General features: G+C 44.0%; 1 protein-coding gene across 3 annotated transcripts; it reads left to right on the top strand.

Moving 5' to 3' along the window:
- The first annotated feature begins 500 nt into the window (after window positions 1-500).
- On the top strand, window positions 501-20,171 carry TMBIM6 (transmembrane BAX inhibitor motif containing 6). Of its 3 annotated transcripts, XM_025882661.2 has the most exons (11): window positions 578-658; window positions 1,385-1,505; window positions 10,305-10,392; window positions 10,776-10,884; window positions 13,303-13,423; window positions 15,273-15,321; window positions 15,430-15,527; window positions 15,732-15,811; window positions 16,107-16,207; window positions 16,831-16,906; window positions 18,128-20,171. In XM_025882661.2, the coding sequence occupies exons 3-11, from the start codon at window positions 10,337-10,339 to the stop codon at window positions 18,149-18,151; spliced, it is 714 nt and encodes a 237-aa protein (XP_025738446.1). In that variant the 5' UTR covers window positions 578-658; window positions 1,385-1,505; window positions 10,305-10,336; the 3' UTR covers window positions 18,152-20,171. The 3 variants fall into 3 exon arrangements, with proteins under 3 accessions (XP_025738444.1, XP_025738446.1, XP_025738445.1); XM_025882659.2 differs by lacking the exon at window positions 1,385-1,505 and having other exon boundaries at window positions 501-658; XM_025882660.2 differs by lacking the exons at window positions 578-658; window positions 1,385-1,505 and adding an exon at window positions 1,229-1,384.
- Window positions 20,172-21,536: the final 1,365 nt, after the last annotated feature.

Raw genomic sequence — 21,536 nt, 5'->3', positions numbered from 1 at the left:
ACGCTGGCCCAGGACCACCACTTGGGCTAGAGCGCGTCGGTGCTTCGGCTGCAGGACTGGGGCTGCTATGTCCTCCTCGAATTCCTGGACAATTCGCTGATCCTTCAAAAGTGCTCGGAAGCCTAAGCCCCAATCGATTCAAGGTAGATTGCCCCCTGTGAGAGCCCTTTTTTACGTGTTATCTGAATCTCTTTCTCCCTTTAACATTCCATGGGAAGCCTAAAACCAGAATCCCGGGACTTTGCTGCGCTATCCCATCACGCATCGCGGGGCTCGGTGACATGCCAGGTATCTTGGGTGGGGTCTGTCCCTCTTCACTTTCTCCACTAGGGGCGACTTTAGACCGCGGTCCTACCTCACTATGGAGGAAGAGGCGGAGACCTTTTCTACGACGCCGGTTGGCGGCCAGAGTCTTGATCGACAAGGGCATTAACGAATGGCTCTGAAGTAAGCAGCCGTTGTTTACGCACGTAAAGCCAATGGGAAGGCAGAGGTCCGGCCAGGAGCCAATGAGGACTGGCTTTAAGCGGACCGCAGGGGCGGAGCTTCCCTCGAGGGGCAGACGCTTAGGGTAAAAATTCTGGAGCGGACCCTGGGAGAGTCAGAAACACATCCGGTGTTAGAAGAGCTGCGTAGGCTCCTGGAGGCTGGTAAGAAGGTACGTCTGAAGCCGGGACTGTAAACTGAGAGTGAGAAATGGAAATGGGGTTGGCAATTATTGTTTGAGCAAGAGTGGGAATAGTCTCGGTTTTCGGACAGACTGCACTTTCGGGGAATGGGGTCCTACTCTGCGACGGGACTCGGAAAGCTGCGCGGGGAGGGGAGAAGCTCGGGAACTAGTACCACGCATGCGCAACCGTACCGGAGCGGGGGAGGGGCTGGGGCGCGTCTGCTGCGTTTTGGGGGACGTCGAGGCTCCCGTTCTGCGCGCGAGTGCTAGTGAAGGGTCCTTTTTAGTTCCTCTTTCTTCTTCTTCCCACTCTGCGTTCCTTCTCTTTTTCACCCCGCCAAGAGTAGGCGCAGGGGCCCTTTCGCACAGCCTTGACTACTTAAAGTCAGGCCACGTCCCCCACCCCTTCCTTCCGAGGCTAATGAAAGCGAAACCTCACGGGTTTGAGATCACCCCTGCTTCACCCGACTGATTGTTTCTCTGCTGTGGGCCCTCTGGCTGGGCCCCTTCTGGGTGAGCCGCGAGGGCCAGGACTCGACAAAGGGCCTGGTCAGGCAGGCTGCCTGCCCTGTCACGGCCAGGCGGGTGATGTCACACTCCTCTGTGACACGCGAACCTCCTTAGTTACTTGAAGCCGAAAGCAGAGGCGGGAGGTGAGAAGATCCTTCCTGGTTTTCCAGCGCCGTTCTGGTCTGATTGATTACCTTTGGACAGGTGAGGTGGCCTTGGCTTTGCTTGGTCCTGAGCCTTGTGGGCGTCTTTCTCGAAGTCCGCGCAGGAAAGGCGTCGCTGGGCGGTTGTTTTTTTCTTGGACCTACTTGCTGGAGCTATGATAGTAAGTAGGCTTTGGTATTTTTGTATAACTATTAAGTGCGGAATTGTTATTCAGTAACAGCCCAGACTGCATTGCCTACCCCACCAGACTTTCCTTGACCAAACAACAGTAACAAAACCTCTCTGAACTTGAGACTGTTCTAGCAATAGTTAACTTGTGAATGTGTAACTCAGTAGAAGAGCTGACTGTGCCTGAAACACAAGATTTTAAGGTTAAAAGTTAATGGCGAATAGACTTTTCTAGTTATTTATTAATACTTAGTTTTAGTTTATCTTTTGGTTGAATGTGTAGTTTAAGAATTCAGTTCAAGAGAGATTATTCACGTTGTATAACCAAGTTATTATGGCTTCTACAAATACACTTATTTCTGTAATTATTAGGTTTACTCTCTTTGGTGGCTTATTTCTCTTGTCTAATATTTTTTGTTCTGGCTTCAAGAATATGTTAATACTTAGATTTTCTACCATTTTCTTCCAAAAGGGACAGAGGGGTTAAATCCTTGAGAAACACTCTCTGTAATTTGTATTTAGAGTTTCCTTCTTCCATTATTCATCTTGTGGAAACATGGCTTAGTGAACCCTCTTTCTTCCCGTCTCTCCCTTCCCCACTGTTGAAGTGACTGAAGTCTTACTCTCCTAAGAATAGGAAAGGTAAAATTAATCCAGATATTTAGTTAGCATTTTAATTTTTTTCCTGGTTATTCATATAGTTCATGCTTATTGTAGAAGTGCTGAAAAATACAGAGAAGTGTAATAGGAATCAGCATGTGTTAATACTTTTTTAAGTTTCTCTTGGCCTATGGCTGGAACTGTCTTAATGAAAACTTGCTTTTCCGGCGCTGGGTGGCTCAGTTGGTTAAGCAACTGCCTTCGGCTCAGGTCATGATCCTGGAGTCGCGGGATCGAGTCCCGCATCGGTCTCCCTGCTTAGCAGGGAGTCTACTTCTCCCTCTGACCCTCCCCCCTCTCATGTGCTCTCTCATTCTCTCTCTCAAATAAATAAATAAAATCTTTAAAAAAAAAAACCCAAAACCTTGCTTTTCTACTGTAGGCTGTAATAGTAGGAAGAGCACCAGGCATTAAAGGTCATAAGGCCCCTAATCTGGTTCTGGCTCTACTATTTAACTTCGTGGTGTTGGTCAGGTCAATACTAATGTCGTTTTAGCACTTTACAATGATTTCACACAGCTTTTCATTTTCTTCCTCCTCTTTTTTTTTAATTGAAGTGTAGTTGACACACAATGTTCCATTACTTCAGGTGTACAACATAGTGATTCAAGTGTATAGATTATGCTCACCATTAGTGTAGCTGCCATCTCACCATACAGCACTATTACAGTGTCACTGACTCCATTCCCCTGTGCTGTACTTTTTATCTGTCTCCCACAGATTTTTTTTGCCGGCATTCAGTCAGCTTGGTAGAACAGGTGTTATTTAATCATCCTTATCTTACAGATAAGGAAGCCTAGATGACCTTAGGTAAAATGATTTTCCCAAAGTTACATGGTAGAAAATGGCAGGATTTGTGACTCCAAAGCCAGTGCTCCTGCCACTATTAACGCTGCCTTTTTGAGCTTTCTTTTTAAAGTGAGATTAATCATTTTTGCCCTTTATTTATGGATTGGTGTGAAGATCAAAGGAGATAATGTATATAAAAGCACTTTAAAGTTGTAAAGTGAAGGTACTACTGCTGGCCTGAAGTTTCATTTTATTTCATAAACTACCCAAGGGTATTAATTTCCTTTATTTCATAAACTACCCAAGGGTATTTATCTCCTTTGGGAAAATACTGAATATTCTCTTGATGTTCTGTCTGCTAAATTTTCCTTTGCCACTTTGACTTGACTGTAGAAGCTGTTAGAAGTGTCCCCCACTTTACCCTGTTTTGTTCCCCCAGAGTTTTTTTTCTTCTTTTTTTTTTAAGATTTATTTATTTGAGATAGCGCGAAAGCACGCACACACAGAGGGAGAGGGAGGAAACAGACTCCCCGCTGAGCAGGGAGCCTAATGTGGGACTCGATCCCAGGACCCTGAGATCATGACCTGAGCCGAAGGCAGACACTTAACAGACTGGGCCACCCAGGCATCCCGCCCGCCCCCGCCCCGCCCCCAAGTTTCTAACCAAGCTTCACGAAGTAGCTTTTGTATTAAACACATTTTTGTTTTCCAAAGACAGTGTTCAAACCAAGGAGAAGAAAACTAGAGATTGGCTTTTTGGGCCACTGAGTTACTCCTCAGGGTAGCTTCCCCTTTGAACCACCTGGGGAGTGTTGATTTGAGGTTGCAACACTCCTGATGAGATAATGGGGTCTGCATTTGCTCTGGGGACTCCTGGTTGTATGTAAATATGGGGGAACAGAAAGCTGAATCACATGCAAGCTCTGCTCTGCTCTCACGGTGCTTACAGCCATCTATGCGAGAAGTTCCAACACAATTAACTGGAATCCAAAACACTTAAAAAGTTTGTCCTCATTTATGCCTGCTTTCATTTGGGCTAAATATGTTGTTATTGGGAAGGGATTACTGGTTTACACTGGAAACTGAGTATGTATTTAGGACATTGGGGCCTCTTTATGATTCAGTCTGTCAAACACTTGTGGTTACAGAGAGAGGTTCAGTAGTGTGAAAGTTCAAAAAATCATTTATTGAAGGCAGTAGGCATTCCATCTCCAGTTACTAGCTTGGTTCTGAAGCAACACCCTAGAGAGACCGGATCCGGTGTTAGCTAGCTAATCTCACTAGCCAGGAATTTGGGCCCAAGTTAAGGGAGGGGCTGGGACATCTAGGGTTCAAATCTAGGACCACCAGAGCCCAGGCCTGTCAAACAGTTCTTTGGAACTTCCTGAAACCAAACTGACCTACCTTCTAGGGATGACAAAGAAGGCATCAAGCTAATGACCATTTACTTCATCAAATTCTCTACCACATCGGATTATCACTTAGTGGTTATTAGGCTGTCTCAAAACGCCTTGTGGCCCTGTGGGACAGGAGGTACAGTGTAAATGCGCCCAAGGAGAGGCCTGCCATTTGCACAAAAGTAATTTTAGCCGGTAATAAGATTTATCAAATTCCTTTAAATTCCAGTTTATAATTTTCTTAGACTCTTCCCTCTTCCCCCAATTTAATTTTGTTCATATGGGTAAATATTAAGTCTTCAGGATACAGTTAACTGTGGTTGAATTTAGAATGAATTTACAGGGCATATGTAGATTAGATCTGCAGTAAATGTTTTATAAAACTAGGGGAAAATAATGCACTTAAGACATGAGAGTAATGAGTATTTACACTGGTAAAAACGATGGCTAACATATGGAGCCAGTCTTATGTATGAAGCACTATTCTTTTTTTTGGAGAGAGAGCAGCACGCATGCATGAGAGAATAGGTGGGGGGAAGAGGGGCAGAGGCAGAGGGAGAGAGAAAATCTTAAGCAGGTTCCACACCTGGCACAGAGCCTGACACGGGGCTCAATCCCATGACCCTGAGATCATGACCTGAGCCCAAATCAAGAGTCAGATGCTTAACTAGCTGAGCCACCCAGGCGTTCCTGTATGAGGCACTATTCTAACCACTTTGTTTGTATTATCTCACATAATCCTCAACCCTATGAAGTAGATATTATTATATATTACTATATACAAATGAGGAAACTAAAGCACAGTGAGGTTCAAGTGCCAGAAACTTGCTGTGTGTTACATAGCTAAGGCAATATCAGGATTCAGGTGCAACAAGCCAAGCTCTTAACCACTATTCTAGATACATGGTTATACAGAGTCTGAAAGCTATTCAATAGGAAGAACTACTAAAAAAATGCAATTCTGCTACCCGCCCCCCTCCAATTTTTTAACCACATGGGGTTTTTCTTCTCTCAAGTATCAGTTGGTTCCTTCTGGATATGTGGGAAGGGGACTCAGAATGGTTGAATTACAACAAGAATGAGGAACCATATAATTCACTACTAAATGTTTAATTAAATGTGTGAATAATGTTTCTTTGACTTGCTCTATTTTTAAAAATACTTATTTTAGGCAGGCTCCACACCCAATGTGGGGCTTGAACTCATGACCCTGAGATCAAGAGTTGGATGCTGTACCAACTGAACCACCCAGGTGCTCCTGAATTGCTGGTTTTGTTGTTAAATTGTAAATATTAAGGCAGCCTTCTGCCCAGTAGTCAGCAGGCTTTTATCTTTCAAAGGCAAGGATTTTTAAAAAAATTTGTGATTGTTTCTGTTTTGCATAGCTTTTGGCCACTTGGCTGTGTTTCATATGGACTGTACTTAGTAGGTATTGAAATAAGAATGTAGAGAATTTTTTTTGTTGTTGTTTTCACATCTTGGCCCCTGATGATAATTATTTTAGGGCAAGGGTAAGGAAGATACCTAGAACAAAACAAGAGATTTAACAAGACCTAAGACATAGATGTTAGTTGATGAGAATATCTGTCAAGTTTGGTATTCCTGCTCTCCTCTAAGGATGAAGGCATTAAGTGAAGCTCTGAACCAAATTAAAGGAATTTGATTATGATTAACGTCTGAACATTTACTTAATGCGGTGCAGACAAATTTCTCATGAGTCTAGGAGGCGCTGTCTACATTGTATTCTAAATAAATAATCCCACTTCCCTGTTTTACATTTAGAACTGGGGGGTGGGGTGGGAGAGAGGATGCAATTTCTAGATTTTTGTATGAGTTGGTGTCTAGTTTGATACAGACCGGTGCTGGTATGGATTTCATAATGGACTGATGTGTGTTAGGGGAACTACTGTATTAAATAATTCTTGAGCAACTTGTAATATACTTTTTCCCTTTATTGTGGTAAAATATACATAGCATAAAACTTGTCATTTTAATGTCCTTTTTTTTTTAAAAAAAGATTTTATTCACTTGCCAGAGAGAGCGAGCCCAAGCAGGGGGAGTGGCAGGCAGAGGGAGAAGCAGGCTCCCCAAGGAGCAAGGAACCCGACGTGGGACTCCATCCCAGGACCCTGGGATCATGACCCAGGCCGAAGGCAGACTCCCAACCGACTGAGCCACCCAGGCGTCCCTAATGTCTTGTCTTTTAAAACAAAGATTTTCATTTAACTGTGGGGCCCTTTTGAAATGTTAGCTGAGTTACTTGGTTAATGATTTTGAATACTTCAAGCTCTGTTAGGAGCTAATTGTTCCCTGGGACTGAAAATACTTTTGGTATGGGAGCTGCTATTTTTTAAAGATTTATGTATTTGAGAGAGAGTACGTGAGTTGGGGGGGAGGGACAGAGGGAGAGACTCTTAAGCAGACTCCCTGCTGAGCTCAGAGCCGGACCTGGACTCCATATCAGGACGCTGAGATCATGACCTGAACCATAATCATGAATTGGACGCCCAACTGACTGAGCCACCCAGGCTCCCTGGGAGCTGCTATTTTTGAGTTATGAATGCAATTGAATCTTGTTCAGCTGCGTTTGCATATAGACTTTGAAATGTAGATATGTTTTCTCTGCAGCTTCTGAGTACAAGTAGTTGAGGGTAAGTTAGAAACTTGTTTAGCTTAATCCCTCTGGCAAAACTTGTAAGAATCGTTTTGACTCTTTACTTATCTGTGCATTCGTTCTTGTCTGTTTGGAACAGACCTAGAGCAAACTATCATATTTCCTTGATTCTAAGACCTAACTTTTTCCTTCTTACGTTTTAACAGTTCTGAAATAAATTATGTCCTATACATATCATGTTATTTATTAAATGTATACTTCATTGTGTTTTTTCCCTACAAAGCTATTATTAAAATTGCTGTGTGCCTTGGGGCGCCTGGGTGGCTCAGTCAGTTAAGCGTCAGACTCCTGATTTGGGCTTAGGTCATGATCTCAGGGTCATGGGATTGATTCCTGCATCAGGCTCCACACTGAGCTTGGAGCCTGCTTAAGATTCTCTCTGCCTCTGGGACCCCCCCCAACACACTTGTGTGTGTGTATGTGCACACTCTCTTGCTCTCTCTCATAAAAACTGCTGTGTGCCTTTGTATCTAGAAAATTTGGTACTTATATATCTCACTTAAATTTTAGAATAAGTACTAGCATTAGAAAACTGGTTTTATTTAATTTATTTTTTACTTATTTTAAACCACAAAGCACTACTAAATCATTGAGAAATACTCTCTCCCTGTCCTCACAACTTTGATAATTTTGGTTTTTCCATCTGCAGTTGTAAGAGGCAGTCAGCAGCCCCCGGGGAATGTCACAGAGCAAACTGGGAAAGAGGAGTTTCTGCCATTATCCCCTCCCACTGTTTCACTTAGTGGGGTCTGGTTACAGGGTGTTGCCCCTTTCTGACTAACAGTTGCCTGGGTATTTGAGGATTTACACTGCGATGCCCATTCACCACCCCCTCCCTTCCTTTTTTTAACTCTTGAAATTGGAAGCCTTGGAAGCAAGAGGTGCTTCAGTGTTGTTGTGAATCCTGAGAAACTTGGCTCTGAAGGTTGCTTCAGAACGATTGCAGGTTCTATCTGGGGATGTCATTAAGGGTGTTAATGGAAGACTTAAACAAAGACACTTTCCAGGTGCTGGATTCTGCCGTCCTCTAAGTGTGCTCTCTAGAGGATGTGAGTTCATCATGGTTATGAAAGGCTGTGGTCGGTCTTGCAACAGCCTGCAATAATTGCACCATCTAGATCAAGAGGGCCCAGAGCCCTGGGACTTAGAGCTGTGAGCAGTAGCTTTAGTAGGTTCTTCAGCTTCTCACTGTATCCATCCTTAAGAACAGAACTAACAAAAAAATTGAGGTGAGTAGGATGTTGGTGAGAAAGGAAAGAGGAGATCAAGAGAGAGCAAGCTAGCCATTGTAATTGTTGCACTTGTGAGAGAGTGAGCCTCAGGAAACAAATGGTAATGATGCATGTGAACTAGAAGAATGGCATCTTTCCACTGGCCCAGGATTTCTCAGGAGTCCGTTTGGGATTGTAACTTCTATTGCCCAGACTGATTTTGCTGAGTATTGGGCTAGGTGCTCATTAGAATAGGTGTGACTAGTTGACTTGTCTGTCAGACTACTTAGTTTTGTGTTTTAACACCACCCCATTCCCATTTTTGGTCAGTGTGAAATGAATAGGCATTATGGGTCTAATAAGAATCTGGATGATTGTGGAAGATGGGTATTTAGGAAAGATGAAAATTCTTGATTAGATTTTTTTTAAGCCCTGTAGATTGAATGTGTTTATTTAGGATTGCATGTGAAATAGAGGAGGGAACAAAATTTAAGAGCCAAACTTGATGGTATTGATGGCATATAACCTGGGTACAGTTCAATTAAAAATGTCCTTTCTGTGACATAATTGGGACAGTTAGCAAGATCTGAATAAGGTCTGTAGATCAGATAATAGTATTGTGTCAGTGTTAATTTCCTGGTTTTGATTATTTTCACATGTACACACAAGTATTTAGGGGTGCCTGCATGGTTGGGAAAAAAACATTTTTGTGCCTTCATGGTTGGGAAACAAATATTTTAAAGTCTGTATATACTGCTATATAGAGAGGGGATAAAGCAGATATGGTGAAATATTAATAGGAAATTTGGGTAAAGGGTTTATAGGAATTCTTTGTACTATTCCATCTCTTCTGTAGGAAAATTTCTGAAATTATGTAAAAAAAATCTGCACAAATTCCTTTTTCATGGAGGAACTTTTCTCTTTTTAAAATTGTAAATCCCTTTCAGTTCAGTTTTAACATGCATTGGATGGAAAGTTTCTACATGTGTATATTTAAAACTCAAGACCTGGGGCACCTGGGTGGCTTGGGTGGCTCAGTCAGTTAAGCGTCTACCTTGGGTTCAGGTCGTGATCTCAGGGTCCTGGGATTGAGCCCCACGTCGTGCTCTTTGCTCGGCGGGGAGCCTGCTTGTCCCTCTCCCTCTGCTGTTCCCTCTGCTTGTTCTCTCTTTCTGTCAAATAAATAAAATCTTTAAAAATAATAAAAATAAATAAAATTCAAGACTTAGTACCAGGCCCAGCTCCTTCCTTCTTCCCTCCATCCCTCCCTCCCTCTTTGAGGTTCTGTGCTTTTGTTGAGAGAATTCTCTAGCATCTTGATACAGTGACATATTGCTTTATGTTGCAGGGCTGCTTAAGTGTTCCAGTATTAATTTTGACTCAGGTCATGATCTCAGGGTGGAGGCCCAGTGTGGAGCCTGCTTAAGACTCTCCCTCTTCCTCTGCCCGTCCCCCCCCCCAAAAAAAATAAAATAACAATAAATATCGCTTTATGTTCAGTGACTGGATCCCTTTAATTGCTAACTGGTAATTTCTTAAAGAAACTTACCAATTGTCTTTTTTTAAAGATTTTATTTATTTATTTGACAGCGAGACACAGCAAGAGAGGGGACACAAGCAGGGGCAGTGGGAGAGGGAGAAGCAGGCTTCCCGCGGAGCAGGGAGCCTGATGTGGGACTCGATCTCAGGACCCTGGGATCATGACCTGAGTCGAAGGCAGACGCTTAACGACTGAGCCACCCAGGCGCCCTCAAAGAAACTATCAAAAGGACAAATTACTTTCTGAAAGAATAGAAATCAAATGCTAGTAACAAAATAGGGAGAAGAAGATGGTTTCATTTCCTCTGTGTCCTTTAAAATGGTTGAGTATGATTGCAAATGTATCCTAGAAGGAGATGCATAGAAATGAAAATGGCTGTGCTAGGACAGTGGGATTTTAGATAACTTTCATTTTTCCAAACTTGTATGTTGCTATTTTTATGAGAAAGTTGTTTATGTTATTTTGTATGTCTTTATATCTGTAAAATAACCTTTTCTTCTTTTTATCCTTGATTCTACAGAGCGGAGGCTGTGTCCCACAGACTCTGGCATCATGAACATATTTGATCGGAAGATCAACTTTGATGCACTCTTAAAATTTTCCCACATGTAAGTGTTTTGATCTTGACTGTAGTTTCTTATTGCATTTCCTTTCATATCTTACTTTTCCTAGTTTATTAACTTTTGTATGTATTAATTGGCATATTAACTTTGCTAGAATCCAGAGGATCTGCTAAAAGCACCCAGATTCTAGGGTCTGCTCTGTAGTCACTGAAAAACCATTTAGTTATTCTAGTTTGGGTACTGATTGTTCATAATGTGGGACCTTTGGCTCCTCCCCAGTATTTAAGATTCTCCATTCATCTATTTTCAAAATATGTATTTTTTTATAACTTAACACATATTCCCTGAGAAGAAGAGAGGGAAATGATTATTAGCTTAGAAATGAAATTGGTCCTAGAATAATGGCTGTTACTAACGTTCTTTCCCAGAACCCCCTCGACACAGCAGCACCTGAAGAAGGTCTATGCCAGTTTTGCCCTCTGTATGTTTGTGGCGGCCATGGGGGCCTATGTCCATGTCGTCACTCATTTCCTTCAGGTAAGAGCACTTTCTCTCCTAGTTGCTGTGGCACAAATTCAGTAGGTAGAAACCAGCTCAGCAGGGTGGTGCCAGCTTGTACCCTCCTTAATCCTTTTCTGTAGTTTGCAATCTGAACTCAGCCAGAGCTGGCTGGTAACTAAGGACATGCAGAGCCTTATTTAAATTTTCTGGCAGCTGGGTCCTCTCTAGGTACTGAAAACAGAATGTCTTAACCTGGACACTGAATGGTGTAAGACCCCAGCCCGCTGGGTCATGGCATGGAGTGTGTGCTGGGTTTGCACAGTAGCCTTTTTATCTTTTCCTGCCTTCTTTCTCTTTTTTGCTTGTGACTGTGGGGTTCTTAGATATAGAACACTGATTGTATGATAATCAGGAGAGGCAGGGTTGAGACCTTCAAAGATTTGATCTCTTTTGTTCGCGGATGCACTTACATCTGCATGGTTGCGATGTAACACTTTCCTCTGTTGAAAGAGACCTTGGGTTTGGCCAGTAGGAATAAAAGGAACAGTGGACAAATAATCAAAAAGTTTGAAGTTCTCACTAACCAAGACTTGCTCTCCAAGTGTCCTTTTCAGTGTAAGTACCAGGAGTGTGTCTCTGTTGGCATTTGCATCTACTGAGAACTGTCCCTATGCTCAGGCATCTCCTGGCAGAGGTTGTGTGAAAAATTACTCAAGATTCTCAGAGGATAAAACTTTGATCCCTGGAGTTGAGACTAAAACATACTCCACCTTCTAGGCAAGAGTGGCCATTTTGGTTTCTGGTTGTGTTTTTGTTTTTGTTTTGTTTTTTAAGCAATGTAGTAAAATGCAGTTATCCTCATTATTCGTGGATTCTATATTTATGAATTGCCTACGTGCTAAAATGTATTTGTAACCCTGAAATCAGTACTCATGGTGCATTTTGCAGATATTCGCAGTCCTAAGCAGAACGGCAAAAACTTTGAGTTGCGCATGGCACTGTGTTCCAGCTGAGGTTGAACAAGGCACCACACTGCCCTGCTTCAAGCTCTTGTACTATAAACAAGGGTCTTTTTCATGGTCTGTGTAGTGCTACATTTTTTGCATTTTTGTGATTTTGGTGGTGATGTCGGTATTTAAAATGGACCCCAGGCATAGTGCTAGAGTGCAGTCTACTGTTCGAAAGTGCAAAAAAAAAGTACACTAAGACTGTGATGTGTCTTATGGAGAAAATATGTCTGTTAGGTAAGCTGTGTTCAGGCTTGAGTTAGAGTGTGTTGGCCATGAGTTCTAGGTTAATGAACCAACAATATATATCAAATAGTGTCCTTAAACATAAACACATGTAAAACATGTATTTTTCGGTTGAAGAAAATGTAACCAGAGGTGCGTGAGAATTTAACCCTTTATTTTTCTCAGGAGCAGTTGTTCAGTATTCATTAATTCATTATTCACAGTGACTTTATAGAACATAACTATGAGAAAAACGAGGATCAGCTATACCTTTAAAGGAAGGAAGGAACTTCACTGTCTACATACCTCCTTGATGATTTTCTTCTTTTTCTAATTGCCTGCAGCTTTTCCCACTTGCTTTTTTTTTTTAAAGAATATTTTTCTTCTTACAAAACTAATGCACTTTCATTTTAGAGAATTTGGAAAACTGACTAGTGATGAGAAAGAAATAAAAACACCCAGACATAACATTTTGATTCTTACTCTGTCTCGGTCCATTCAGGCTGCTCTAACAGAAAACCAAAGACTGAGTAGCTTAAACAGCAAATGTTTCTCACAGTTTGGGAGGCTGGATGTTCAAGATCATGGCACCAGCAGATATGTTGTGTGGTGAGGGCCTGCTTCCTGTGTAAAGACTGTCTTCTCGCTCTGTCTTCACATGATAGAAGGAGCAAGGGAGCTCTCTGGGATCTCTGTTGTAAGGGCACTAATGAAGGCTCTACCCTCATGACCTAATCACCTTCCAAGACACCCCCCAACCTCGAAATAGCACATTGGGGGTTAAAGTTTAAACATGAGTTTGGGGGGAGCATAAACATTAAATCTGTAGCACCCTCTCAGTCTTTTTTCAATGTATGGGTATATATATTTGTGTGTGTGTTTTAAAGTGATCAAAAAGGGATCATTTTTACTTGTCCTACAGATTGGAATGTGCTTCAAGCACTTGTCACTCTGATTCATCTTTTTCTTGGGCAAGACTCATAGTTTGACTTGGGTACTTGTAGCTGATGGACTACCTGCGTCAGAAGAGCCTCTAGCATCCACCATGGTCCTAGCCCTGTCCTACACGACTTCTAGTTTCTCCTTAGTTCCCTCTGCCTTTCCACTGCCTCCAGGTTAGAAGGAAATATTAGGAAGTTCAGATGAATATTTGATCCCAGTAAGGTCTGCGGAATAAATTTGCTCTTTTCAAGTATTTCATTATTGACTCTGGATCTGACAGGCTGGCCTGCTCTCTGCCTTGGGCTCCCTGGGGTTGATGATTTGGCTGATGACAACACCTCATAGCCATGAAACTGAGCAAAAAAGACTGGGACTTCTTGCTGGATTTGCTTTCCTTACAGGTATGTTAGGAACTAGGCTAATTTGGGATGGGAGAAGGGATACTGGGGGTACTGTATCTAGTATCTCTGTAGACTAAGGCCCCAGGTTTGTATGTATTCTGATTCATCCCAACTGGCACAGTGTACCATTCAGTCTTGTATTTGAGTATATTTTGCCTTGTATTGCTTTTTTATTTCATAGAGGTGCATCTTGCTTTCCCATCCAGAGGATTAGCTCTTCAGTGACTGTGACTTCTACTTTTAAATCCAAAAATAAGCATTTGTTGCTTGAATGAATGAGGTCCAAGAGCTTAGGTAGCATAACTTGTTAATGGTTGACGTGGGACTAAACTTGGCCTGAAACTCTAATTTAGTTGGACTCACACTGGCAGCTATCACTCCTGTGACCATTTATTCTGAACTTTGCGGACAGTTAATTAAAGCCATACATTGAAATCCATCCAACAGAGTGCTTTGCTGATTCTCAAGAAAGAAAGAAAAGCACAGGGCACCTGGGTGGCTCAGTTGGTTAAGCGACTGCCTTTGGCTCAGGTCATGATCCTGGAGTCCCGGGATCGAGTCCCTCATAGGGCTCCCTGCTCAGAGGGGAGTCTGCTTCTCCCTCTGACCCTCTTCCCTCTCATGCTCTCTATCTCTCATTCTCTCTCTCTCTCAAATAAATAAATAAAATCTTTAAAAAAAAAGAAAGAAAAGCACAGCTCTTCTAGAATTATCATTAAGGGAAACAGGACTCAAGCTACATAGTAAAAATACTTGCAAAGCAGCATTTGACTTAGTACAAATTTTTTTTTTTTTAAGATTTTATTTATTTATTTGACAGAGACACAGCGAGAGCAGGAACACAAGCAGGGGGAGTGGGAGAGGGAGAAGCAGGCTTCCCGCTGAGCAGGGAGTCCGATGTGGGGCTTGATCCCAGGACCCTGGGACCACGACCTGAGCCAAAGGCAAGACGCTTCACGACTGACACCCAGGCGTCCAGTACAACTTGTTTAGAGTGTGTCTAATCTATGTAGTGTTGTTGTAGAAAGGAAGGGATTTAGAGATTAAGATTTTAAAATAGGGAAAGCTAGTTTTTGAAGGCAGTAAGGGGTAGAATTACCAGAAGGGGAGAGAGAGTAGCAAGAGTGGGGGAAATGTTGGGGCTGGAACAGGTTGCCACTGCATCCTCCTCTTGGCAAGTGTCCACCCCCAGAACCGGTCTGGCCTTTTTACAAAGGAAGTCAGTCCTGTGTGACTACAGGTTGCTGGCCACAAGGCACTGGTTTGCTCTTGGTGTTCCTACTCCAGTTCCTGATCTGGCCCACATCATAGTCTCACATCACTCCTCTTCCGAGTATTGCAGCCTTACAGCTTTGCTCAAAAAATGTCTGACATGCCTGCTTCCCTTTTTTTTTTTTTTTAAAGATTTTATTTATTTATTTGACAGAGAGAGACACAGCGAGAGAGGGAACACCAGAGGGGGTGGGAGAGGGAGAAGCAGGCTTCCCGCCGAGCAGGGAGCCCGACGCGGGGCTGGATCCCAGGACCCTGGGATCATGACCTGAGCCAAAGGCAGACGCTTAACGACTGAGCCACCCTAGCGCCCCTGCTTCCTTTTTCTAATGTGTTTTCATCCTGGGCCATCCATGATTTTCATCTAAGAGAACAGTTTTGTAGCTCTGTCTATAAATAAATAACAGTCAAGTAAACAGTTAAGGCACATAGAGGAGAGAGATTTAATTATTTTAGTACACGTGTTTTGGTTTTTTAGGAGCATGGGCCTGCCTGTGCTTTTGATGGTCAGCTTTGGACAAGGGTCCTCTTTAGGAATTGATGGTAATACCATGTTCGGGGGCTTTTTGTTTTCTAGGAGTTGGCCTAGGTCCTGCTCTGGAGCTGTGCATTGCCATCAACCCCAGGTAACTATTTTAATAGCATCTTAGGTCTTTTTATCATTGCAGATATGCCTCCTAAGTATAGGTTTGCAGACCTGTAGCCCTCAGTCTAATGGTCTTTTCCTCTAACAGCATTCTTCCCACTGCCTTCATGGGGACAGCAATGATCTTCACCTGCTTCACCCTGAGCGCCCTGTATGCCAGGCGCCGGAGCTACCTCTTTCTTGGAGGTAAGTGTGGACTGGAAAACAGAGAGTCTCAATTTAGCCAGAATTCACACTGGGACTCTTTCCCTACCTTCTGACTTCTTGTGATTGTTGGGTTGCAATTGAAAGCCTTAATTTGGGGGTGGGGGGTAAGTAAGGATGGCTTTAATGGGGTTGTCTTACTTCATTTTGGCTTTTCTCAAGATGGCTTTTTGTCATCTCTTACAGGTGTCTTGATGTCAGCCATGAGCCTGATGCTCTTGTCTTCCCTGGGGAATCTTTTCTTTGGATCCATTTGGCTTTTCCAGGTGAGACTTTGCATGTCACTTTCTAGCAGCCATTTGCCTTGTACTTCTTGTATTTGCTTCACCCTAAAGCAATGTAGACTAAGAATCCTCCAGAATGCTCACTCTCGGGCAGTGCAGAGTTGTGCTTAGGGAAGTCATGTGGTCTTTACCGTAGGCTTCCGTTCCCGAGAACATTCCTGCTTGTAGGGTTAGCATTTGTTTAATTTCAAACAGCCAAGAGCCAAAAAGAGGCACAGCTGGCTTTTCCCCTCTGGCGTCTCCCACATGGTAACCTTATCTCATCTTCTCCTGTTAGGCAAACCTGTATGTGGGGCTGGTGGTCATGTGTGGCTTTGTCCTCTTTGATACTCAACTCATTATTGAGAAGGCTGAAAATGGAGATAAGGATTATATCTGGTGAGTGAAAACTGGTCTTGAACGCCTCCCTTTCTGTGGCCGTCGGGAGGGGTAAGAGTGGTCTAGGTGGCACTGGCTGAACTTCCTGGCCCGCTTTCGGGGGCGTATATGGTAGGATGCCTGTGGTTTTGGAGCTGTGCACCAAATAGCAGGCTCCCTCGATTCCTGGAAGACATCAGCTCTTTTTAAAGTTGAACTACTAATATGCATTTAATTATCCTTACTTTTAATAGTGGTTATCTCTAGGCATAGAGGGAGAAAGGAATCTTTCCCCTTTTACTCTTTATTTTTATATTAAACCTTTAATAATGAAGATACACATTCTTTTTAATGTATAACTTTTGAAAAAATGCAGTAATTTCAGAGTCTCTTAACTAGTTAATGGTAGTCTGGGGTTCACATGTGGGCCCTGCAGAATCTAAAGCTCAGTTTTTCTTCTCCCTGTGCTGCATGGCTTTGTTGATTTGGAAAGGATCTCGGACATCAGAGTTACACTTGGTGGTGGAGTGTTGGTGAAACTCACTCATGGGGTGGGCGTGGGGTTTTTGTGCTCTGCCCCTCTGTGGGCTGTGGATAAAGGAAGGTGGGACATGCCAGTTGGTCATCTGGTTCTTCTGTTTCAGGCACTGCGTTGACCTCTTCTTAGATTTCATTACTCTCTTCAGAAAGCTCATGATGATCCTGGCTATGAATGAGAAGGTTAGTCCACCTGCTCCCTGAGGATTAGAGAATGGCCCCTGAACTTAGCATCTGTGTAGACTTCAAATTTGAGAACTGACACACTGTGTAGGTCCAGGTTAACTGTAAGGCAGGCTGCTGCATAAGAAGTAAACCAGAAAGTCTTTTAGCCCATGGAGAAAAAGGAACAAGTTAAAAAAAAAAAAAAATCCTTAAAAAAAACAAGGGGTGCCTGGCTGGCTCAGTTGGTGGACCATGTGACTTTTAATCTCAGGGTTGTAAATTCAAGGCCCACGTTGGGTGTAGAGATTACTTAAAAATAAAAAAATCCAACAACAAAGGAAAACAAATCGCTGAGATTAGTATCAAAAGAGAAAGGGGGCTTAAGTGGCAGCAGGAAACAATCTATATGAAGAATTTAAAGGCTGTGAAGATGGTTATGACTCAGGGAAAGATATTCTAGGGAATTTGTTTAATATTGGCTGTTACAAATATGTGTCAGAAGTAGACCAGTTTTATGCATGTTAGTCTTGTTTCCAGAGACGCATTCTGTATATGGTTAACATAGTCCACTCCAGCAGTAGGGGAACAAATGAAACCAGGAGGGTTTTTATAGACCTTCTTCGGGAGCAGGAGACAGTGTGGTGGTGGTGGAAGCTGGTGAGGAGGTGGGATCGGTGGCTGTCGGTCATCCCTGTGCTGCGACTAGATGGAGCTCCAAGCAGGTTTCAGCCAAAGCAGCTCAACTCGCATCTGTTTAATACACAGGGCTTCCACCTAGGATGGAATGCAGAGTTCACTGGGCTAGATTATTTCTGGGTTTTGGTTTGTGCCCAGGATTTATGCTTCTCAGGCTAATGGAAAGTTGATCTTGGCCTCTTGTGTAGTTATTTTAGGGTCGACTACCAGTCTCCAGCCTTCACGGGTTAGGATTAGAGCTGTGGTGGTTATGAGTAAGCCAGGAGTGGTCAGGCAGCAGCCCAGTTGGGTACTCTTGGGGTGGAAGTGGGAGCAACTGCTTAACCTTTATTCTTGTCAGGTCTGTCAGCAACTTGAGGGACACTCAGTGGAAGATGGTTAAGATTCAGTTCCTATCCCACTGAATGAGTATTTCTCCTTCCTCTTATCGTCTTGTTCCCTTCCAGTCCCTAACCAAAGGCAGCCAGGTACTGGCTCATTCAAGAGTTTGAGCTTGAATGTCAGATGCGAAAAATTAATTGGGCAATTTTTCTCCGTTTCTAGGACAAGAAGAAAGAGAAGAAATGAAATGACCATGCAGCCTTTCCCATTTTGACCTCTGTCCCTCCAACCCTCATTTCCTCTTTGCACACATTGCAGGTGGTGTGTTCTGTGATAATGAAAAGCATCAGAAAAGCTTTTGTACTTTGTGGTTTTCTCTATTTTGAATTTTTTGATCAAAAAACTGATTAGCAGAATATAGTTTGGAGTTTGGCTTCGTATTCCTGGGGTTCTTCCCCACTCCCTTTTTCTGTCCAGCCCGTCCCTAGCCTCTTCCTCTGCTCAGGCAGCCAGCTGGTCACCGCGATGAGGAGTGGGACCCACAGCAGAGCAAACTCCAGGAGTCCGCTTTCCACCCGAGCTTCACCAGGTGCACCTGAACTGTTGGGTAGAGCTACTTTAGCTCTTTTCCTCAGCGTTGTGTGGTTTGTGCATGTTCCTGTGGGGCTGGGCAGTGTGCTTTCCATCGGAGAGGAGTTTGGTGGTCCTGTTGTAATTCAGGCTCATTACATCTGAGCTACTGTCAACCCCTACAAAGAAAACGAAGAGCCTCTTCTGTTGGATGCTTTGCTTCCTCTGAGCTGCCCAAGCTGCTGCTGGTCTGGCAAACACACCATTCTGTCTTGCTATCCCAAAAGGAATGTGGATTGACGTGTTCCCTTTCCCTGTCCCTGGTCTGACCCTCAGGGAATCTGCCGCTTTTCCATCCATGGGGCGGGAGGATTTCAGCACAAAGGAAAGACCGATTCTTGTCAGGTATTTATGAAAAGACTGGTTATGTATGGCAAGAGAGAGCAGAGAAGTCCCAAACTTCCCCTGTCTTTATTTTTTATCACCTTAGTTGCTGAGTGGGTTCCCCCACCTGGCTTCGAGTACAGATACCAGGAGAGAGGAAGGCTAGGGAAGGGGAATGGTTGAGCCTGGGGGTAATCTTAGGGGGTAATCGTAAACTAATCCTGCCCGACAGACCCAGATGAGGACCTGTTTGGGGCAGTGGGGGAGAAGAACGCTGCTAACTGAATGGTTCTTTGTTTTGAGCGGCAGAAGTGGGTTGTGATGACTCGGGAGGCAGCATTCATAACAGTCCAGTGCATTTCTGTCTTCTCCCGCCTGGACGCCAGTAGGGTCAGGCCGGAGATGTGGGGCGGTAGATAAACATTCATTTTACAGATGCACTTTAGTTTTTGGTCTCTTCACCTGTTCCCCGAAATCTGTAGCCTTCCAGCCAGGGACAGGTGACCAAACCTGCAAGACCTCTGATTCCCTCCAGCTTGCTTGGTGGTGAGTGTGGGAGGCCAGCACTAATGGGGATCACCAGCGCTTTCGCAGGGCGCTGCCGCAGGGCACTGGCGGAGAAGGGCAGGCAGCCTGGAGAGCACTTGTGGCTCCGGCTCTTCACAGGGCTTCCGTGGCAGGGGCCTGAGCCATCAACAGCTCATTGCCGGGAGGATACCAGTTTTGGCTCTCCCATGCACAAGCAGCACACAGTTTGACCCAGCGGCTGCTGGTTCGCAGTGCACCATATCACCGTGCCACCCTGAGAAGCGGTTCCCAGGGAGTGTGTGTATTCCTGGAGTGGCGCACTGCCCGGAATGGCTGGCTTCTGCAGAGGATGCTACCCTCTGACTAGCTACCGCCTCCAGCCTCTGGCTTGAGAACTTTTAATAAAGGGACTTCCTTCCCATTAAACGCCCAATCGCCCTCTCCGTAAATTTGTTGATTCTCTCCAAGGCCTGAGAATCTTCAGTTACATCTCTTGAAGCCAAACTCCACCTCTTGTGCTTTTTTGCTTGGGATAAAGGAGTTTTTCTTTAGAAACAGTGCCAAGAATGACAAGATCTAAAAAAACAACTTTTAAAGAAAATGCCTAACAGGTTTTTAATACAGTAATCACTGTAATTATAACTTTCTCTTCTAGTTCCTTGGTTTTCAGCTCAGGCTGCATTCTCTAACTCATACTGTGAAGACAAAGGTGTTTTTGATTCAGAAATATATGAAATCTACATAGTCTTAATTTGTAAAAAATAAAGAAAATTCTTTAACCTTTCCTGGTGTAAGTGTGTGTTAAATTCAAGGCCACAGCTGAACATGGGCTTGGGTACTGTCTCACTTGCCTTAGAAGCAGGGCCTGGGAGTGGAACAGGATTGAGTTTCTGATCTAGACTTAGCAGACTGGTGACTAGAAAGAAACAGGGACTCCCCTCTCCCCCCGCCCCCGTAGGCCTCCCACTCTAGCCCCAGTTTGCCACAACTTTTGGGAATTTCCTCTGTGCAGTATAGAGCCCAGGCCTTTTCCCGTCCTCCCGCCCTCCACCCCCCAGCCTTTAGGCACTTTGTGGTAGCAGCATGTGCCACCCGTTCCAGTGGAGATGGCCAGGCTTTGGAATTTTGGATGCATAATGGGAAAGGCATCATACTCTACTCGTTCTGCAAGTCTTTTTGGTCACCTGCTGTGGCCAGGCTCCCTTCTAGGTGATAGGAATCATAAGTGAAAAATACAAAAATCCTTGTCTATAGAGATACGAGATTATAAGCCAGTTTGCATTATAATTAGGTTATTCCATTTCAGCATGCTTGCCCTCTAGTTGCCATGTTCATCGTAGACACAGAGCTTCCTCTTCGGATTTGACTGTTAACCCTGACTGGTTCAGGTTACTCCCAGTTGACCTCTTGGATTCCACATACCCGCATCCCTTAGCCACTCTCCCCAACTTGGAAAGTGTACCTTAAGCTCTCTTCTCAACCTTTTTTCTCTTACTGACTTTGAAAAACTCCAGTCTCAGAGACTCTAAAGGCCTTCTGTTTGGGGGAAGTTGCCTTCACTTACCAGGCACAACATAGCGTTCACAATAAATCACTGCAAGGTGCTTTCTGTGTTTTGTTTAATACTCCTGATAGCCTAAGAAGGGGGTGCATTTACTACATATGATCAATAACTTCCCAGGTCATGCCAGCAGGTGGTGGCAAATCTGTCCAAAAAATCCTGGCACACTGTCTCCAGAGCTCCTGTTCATTGTTGCTCTATGTGGGCGACGTTACACTGTCGGTGTCTCCTGGCTGGTGTCATCCTTTCCATCCCCACCTTCATCCTGGCTGGGGCTCCAGCTGGCTCGAGTGGAGAAGGGAGTGTGACGTGGTTTGGGCAAAATCTTCCCCATCCCCAATCTTAGTAACTCGAGTAGGAGAGTGAGCTCCCTTTTGGTCCTCCCCCAGCCCCCAGTGAGCCCACCAAATACAGATTAAACAGATTAACACAGCAGCTCCTTCCATGCCTAGCAGACGTGCAGGCCTGAAGTACAGTGAAGAAGGCACTGGTGGGGGGCAGAAGGGAAGGACTTCTGCACTGGGAAGAGACAGTGTCCTGCCTAAGCAGGTGATCAGATGGGGGCATCCACTAGGCACCAGACGATGT

The sequence above is a fragment of the Callorhinus ursinus genome, unplaced genomic scaffold (genome assembly GCF_003265705.2).
Source record: "Callorhinus ursinus isolate GAN/ISIS: 27379988/994484 unplaced genomic scaffold, GSC_fseal_2.0 scaffold44, whole genome shotgun sequence".
In the NCBI taxonomy this organism is placed as follows: Eukaryota; Metazoa; Chordata; class Mammalia; order Carnivora; family Otariidae; genus Callorhinus; species Callorhinus ursinus.
Note: the sequence above shows the minus strand (reverse complement) of the source record. Positions and strands in the feature narration are given on the sequence as shown.